The sequence below is a fragment of the Phoca vitulina genome, unplaced genomic scaffold, assembly GCF_004348235.1.
Source record: "Phoca vitulina isolate PV1807 unplaced genomic scaffold, GSC_HSeal_1.0 scaffold45, whole genome shotgun sequence".
NCBI lineage: Eukaryota > Metazoa > Chordata > Mammalia > Carnivora > Phocidae > Phoca > Phoca vitulina.
The window spans coordinates 12018987-12023953 of NW_022589748.1; the positions used below are offsets into that span (position 1 = coordinate 12018987).

A 4967-nucleotide genomic window follows, 5' to 3' on the forward strand; every position below is an offset into this window, starting at 1 on the left:
CCGGCTCATAAAGGCATGCACATCTGGGCGGGCTGCTCCCCCTTGGCGGCCTGGTCGCCGGCTTTGGCCTTGTCCCCAGACTTGTCCTCCTGAAGACTGGTGTTACTTTTCACCCTACTTTGCACATTGCCGTCCACCGGGATGTCTGGGCAGCTGCTGGCCTGGCTGGCGGGAAGGCTGTGGGCAGAGCTGAGCAGCCCGCTACTCACCTGGTAGTTCAGGGCGCTGCTGCCCAGGCTGATGAAGCTCATGCTGGTCAGGCTGCTGGCCCTGCTGCTGATGGCGCTGCTGGGCAGGCTGGCCTCACTTTTCCCCTCCAGCCTGCCTGCTGCCGCGGGCTTGGCCGGCCACCTGGCTCCTGATCTGGCTGCGCGAGTAGATGGCGCACAGCTGGCTGCTCGGGGCGCTGCCTGCCTGGGTGTGGAGCCTTCTCGGCAACCTTAAGATTGGAGTGTTGCCCACCAGGCTGACCTCACTGTTCTCCTCATCGCCCGCGTACCCGCTGCTCAACAGGCTGGTGTCACTTTCCTTGCATTTCCCCTGGCTGGACTGTCGCAGGCTCAGCAACCCGCTCTCACTGCTCCATGGGTTTCCCAGGTTATCCCTCGAAACTCTCAGGGGCTCCTGAGTTGCTCCTGTGTCATGGTGTGGCCACGCCGGGGGCTGGGGCTCTACGCTGGGGTTTGGGAGGCTTGGAGCTTGGCCCTGAACATTCCAGGCAGCAGACTCCCCGTTTCTACCCTCGAGGAAGGTGGGGGGCAACTGATCTGGTTTATCCAGGGGGAGGGGCCCTGGGAGGCCTACGAATGGTAGGTCTGGTTTGTCTGGGGAGAGGAGGCTCAATTTATAGGGTGGCCTTTCAAAGGGGAGTGTTCTGATTGGCTGGCCTGGTTCCCACGGTGAGGGGTTTATGAGGCGGGGTAGGGGTGGGAAGGACAATGCTCTCCCCGCACCAGTTACATCAGTGGCTGGGGCTGGGCATGGGTAGAAAAGGGACTTAAGGCCAGAGAGTGGGGAGACCCAGTTTCCTGGGGACACTTCCCGCAGGGCCTGTGGCCTCTGCTTTGCCATGTCAGGAGACCTGGGTGCGCATCCCAGCCGAGCCCCTTCTGAGCTGTATTCCTTTAGGATGGCACTTCTTCTGAGACACTTGTGCCATTCCGAGACCACTGGGAGGCCTGGGGACAATATGACAGTCAGGAGTTTATCCTAAGTTCTTTGCTGGATCTCCAAGGGCCTGGCTGGTCTGGCTCCTCTCTCTCAGCCTGGTCCCATGTCACACCCTCCCCCTTCCTCGCTTTAAGGCGGCATCGCACTGGCTGTTTTCTTATTCTGAGCTCTGACCCGCTGCAGAGCCTTTGCACCGGCTGTTCCCACCACCTGGAATGCTCTTCCCTCAGCCCCTTGGCCTTCAAGCTTCAGCTCCAGTGGCCCCCAGGAAGTGTCCCTGGCTTCTACAAGAAGGTCCCTCTATTAGTCTTCGTGTCACTTCCTAGTTTATGGGCCTTGTGGCACGAAACACAATTTGCAAGTCTTTTTATGTGTTGGTTACTGAGTGCCCGTCCCCTCTGCTAGAATATCATCTTTGCGAGGGTTGAGATTTTGATCTCTTATTCTCTGCTGTGCCCCCCACGCCTAGCATACTGCCTGGGACATAGTAGATGCTCATTAGGCATTTGCTGAATGTATGAATGAATTAACTGCTTTAGGGTGTGCATCCCAACCACCTAGGGAACTTTTTATTTTTCTTTTTTATTTATTTATTTTTAAAGATATTATATTTATTTATTTGACAGAGAGAGATACAGCAAGAGAGGGAATACAAGCAGGGGGAGTGGGAGAGGGAGAAGCAGGCTTCCCGCCGAGCAGGGAGCCCGATGCGGGGCTCGATCCCCGGACCCTGGGATCATGACCTGAGCCGAAGGCAGATGCTTAACGACTGAGCCACCCAGGCGCCCCCTTTGTCAGATTCTTAAAGGTATCCACGATCCTCCTAAGATCAAGAAGCATAATAATTCAGCTCAACTCTTCCCTTAGCATTTCGGAGACAGCTGGCCCTGGTGCTTGGCCTGATGGTATGGGTCTGGAGAGGGCTGGCTGGCTGTGTTTGGGATGCAGGGGGTGGGGAGGAGAAAGGCAGTCCTTGGAGAGTGCGCCACTCAGCCCCTTGGCAGTCATCCGTGCGTCGTGCATTGGTGCTAATTATCACTGTCATCTTTAGTACGAATTCCTTTCCCATTGCCCAGGGCCATTCAGCTTCCCTCTGCTGTACACAGAGGCATCTCTTTTGCTGTGGAAATTCTGATCCTTCTGGGATATGAGGGGCTTCTCATAGCTGTCTGGCTCCCTGTCCCTTCCTTACATTCCCTGCTAGGGACCGCGAGGGAAGGGACAGACAGTGGCTAAGCAGTGATTCCAGAGGAGGCGGTGTGGTGGGATCCAGCCATCGCGAAAAGCGGGGACCACGTCTAGCTTTAGGGGGCTGGCAGGAGAGAGGCATGGTTGGGCTCCAGGCAGGTAGGCTGGGGCTCAAGACTGGCTCTGCCCCTGCATGAATACAAAGCAGGGCAGGTGCCCCAATGCTGGGGATTAATGGGGAGCCGACTGGGACTCATATTCTCTCCTGTCCCCATCCTACCTGCCCCAGGCACAGGACACATGGGCCAGAGGACTGTAGTGAACACCTGAGGGTTTGTGCAGGGACCAGAGCCTTCCCTACTCTCTGGCTCATGTAACCGGAGTCAGTAGTAGCCCGTGGATACGGCAAGGCCGTGTCAATGGCCGTGTCTTGGCCCAGCACTCTCCTTCTGAAGGTTGTTCTTGAAGTCTCAGGAAGGCATCTCAGGCGAGCTCTTCATTCTTTGGGTCCAGTCTTCTCATTCCTGCCTGCACCTGAAGCCACCTGAGGGTGGTGCCCTTGTCCCTGCGCAGGCTAGGGGTCAGACCAGAGCTGCCCCGCCTGGATGCTGTTTCAAGACCCCGCCGCCCCCCAGAGGTGCAGGTGCTTGAGGGCCAAACAGAGCAGCACTATTCTGAGCCACAGTGCGTCTGGGGAGAAGGGGCGGGGGGGGGGCGGTGCTTCTCCACAGGGCCCTTTTTCTTTCTGGGGACCGGGTACCAGCTGCCTCTCTGGTTTCCAGTCTTTCTTGCTGTCTGCCCCACCCCGAAACCCCTCCAGGGCCTACACACATATTCCAGCCTCTTTCTCCAGGTTTCCTTTCCTTCATGACTTTCATTTTTTTTTTTTTTTTTTAAAGATTTTATTTATTTATTTGACAGAGAGAGACACAGCGAGAGAGGGAACACAAGCAGAGGGAGTGGGAGGGGAGAAGCAGGCTTCCCGCGGAGCAGGGAGCCTGATGCGGGGCTCGATCCCAGGACTCTGGGATCATGACCTGAGCCGAAGGCAGGCGCTTAACGACTGAGCCACTCAGGCGCCCCCCTTCATGACTTTCAGATACTTCATACAGATGACGGGCACCCATAAGACCTCAGCCTGCGTCCCAGGCAAGGCTCAGACAGGAAACCTGGCTAAAGATCCCCGGATCTGTGTGTCTCGGAGACCGGCCCCTCCCTGATGTGACAGACAACGCTCCATGTTCCCCAGACCATCCCAGTTCTCTCCTCGGCCCATAGGAGAAATACAGGTCTAACCCCCTGCATCTAGGTGGGGCCGTTAGGGCATGGGCGGCAGGCCCGGGATAGAAACCTCTCCCGTGCAGCCGCCTCACTTCTTCCGTTCTGCGGGGGCCTTGGAAGCCACGCGGCAGGCCCCACAGTGGATGGAGCCTGGGTCCCTGAGTGGCTGTGTGCGTGGAGAAGCCCTGCCCGCCACCAAATGCATTTGCACTGTCGGTGAGCAGTGATTTCTGTGCTCGGCCGCCACAGCCGGGGGCTTGTTCCTTACCACGGCAGAGTCCGCCTCCCACGCACTAATGTGCCCCATGCCCACACACCCGCCCATGCATTTCACTGGGTTGAGCTTCCTCTCTGAGAGGGTCTGCAGTGGCCCCCGGGACTGCCTTCCCACCCCGACGTCTACCCTCAGGATCTCAGCATCCAAGTACCCTGATGGGGATGAGAAAGAGCTTCACCAACCCGGAAAATAGCCCCCTCCCCTTAATCCTAATATTTATCCCGAATATTCCAGCAGAAGCCCTGGCTAAGTCGGGCATCAGTTCTCTGGGTATGACACACTGTGATCACTTTGAACTCAGGGAGGTGTAAAAATATTTCCTGACCTCCTATTCGGGCTTCCCTCCCACCAATACTTGCTAAGTGCCTGCCCTATGTCAGGCTTGGGAGGGGCTGTGACCTCAGGGATGGATGGAAAGATGTAAACAAGTATTTGCTGTGTGATCATAAATGTGAGCAGGGCGCAAGGACAGAGATGGAGGACGTGTGCGCGCGCACATATGATGTGCGTGTCCATACGTGCATGTGACCATTGCAGGCTACTGTCCCTTGGACAGTGCCACCTAGCACCAGGAGGAGAGGTCATAGAGGCAGCCATGGGGAGGCTGGGATCTGTGGCTCCAGTGAGCTGGAAGCCGCTGTAGACTTTTCAGCAGTGATGAGTGGACTGGGGTTTGAACAGGCTGCCGTGGCGGGGGGTGGGGGCATTAGGGATGGGAAGATGGGGCCGGGAGCTAGTTAGCGCTAGCACAGGAATCCCGGGAGTAATGGGGAGGGCCTGGACCACACAGTGGTAGGAGAGCTGGACAGCAGTGCTGGGATCCAGGGTGTATGTGGAAGGCAGGGCTCGACGAGAGACTGGATGTGGGGTTTAGAGGAAGAGTGGGGTCAAGGCCAGCTTGTGGGGTCCAGGAGCCTCTGGATCAGGGGCGATATGGCCTTCTAGAAATGGCACAGCCTCCTTCTGAAGCACACGGAGTGGTGTACACCTCACTAATGGCCGAGAGGAGGGGCTGAGCTTAGGGGCTCAGAAGTCAGATCAACATGAGTTC

At 57.2% G+C, this 4967-nt stretch overlaps 1 protein-coding gene across 1 annotated transcript; it reads right to left on the reverse strand.

The window, feature by feature from the left end:
- Nucleotides 1–303: 303 nt before the first annotated feature.
- CUNH16orf82 (chromosome unknown C16orf82 homolog) lies at nt 304–1071 on the reverse strand. Its single transcript, XM_032430689.1, has 2 exons — nt 954–1071; nt 304–824 (listed from the first exon to the last, which is right to left on the reverse strand). Exons 1-2 carry the CDS (start codon nt 1069–1071, stop codon nt 304–306), a joined length of 639 nt encoding a protein of 212 aa, XP_032286580.1.
- Nucleotides 1072–4967: the final 3896 nt, after the last annotated feature.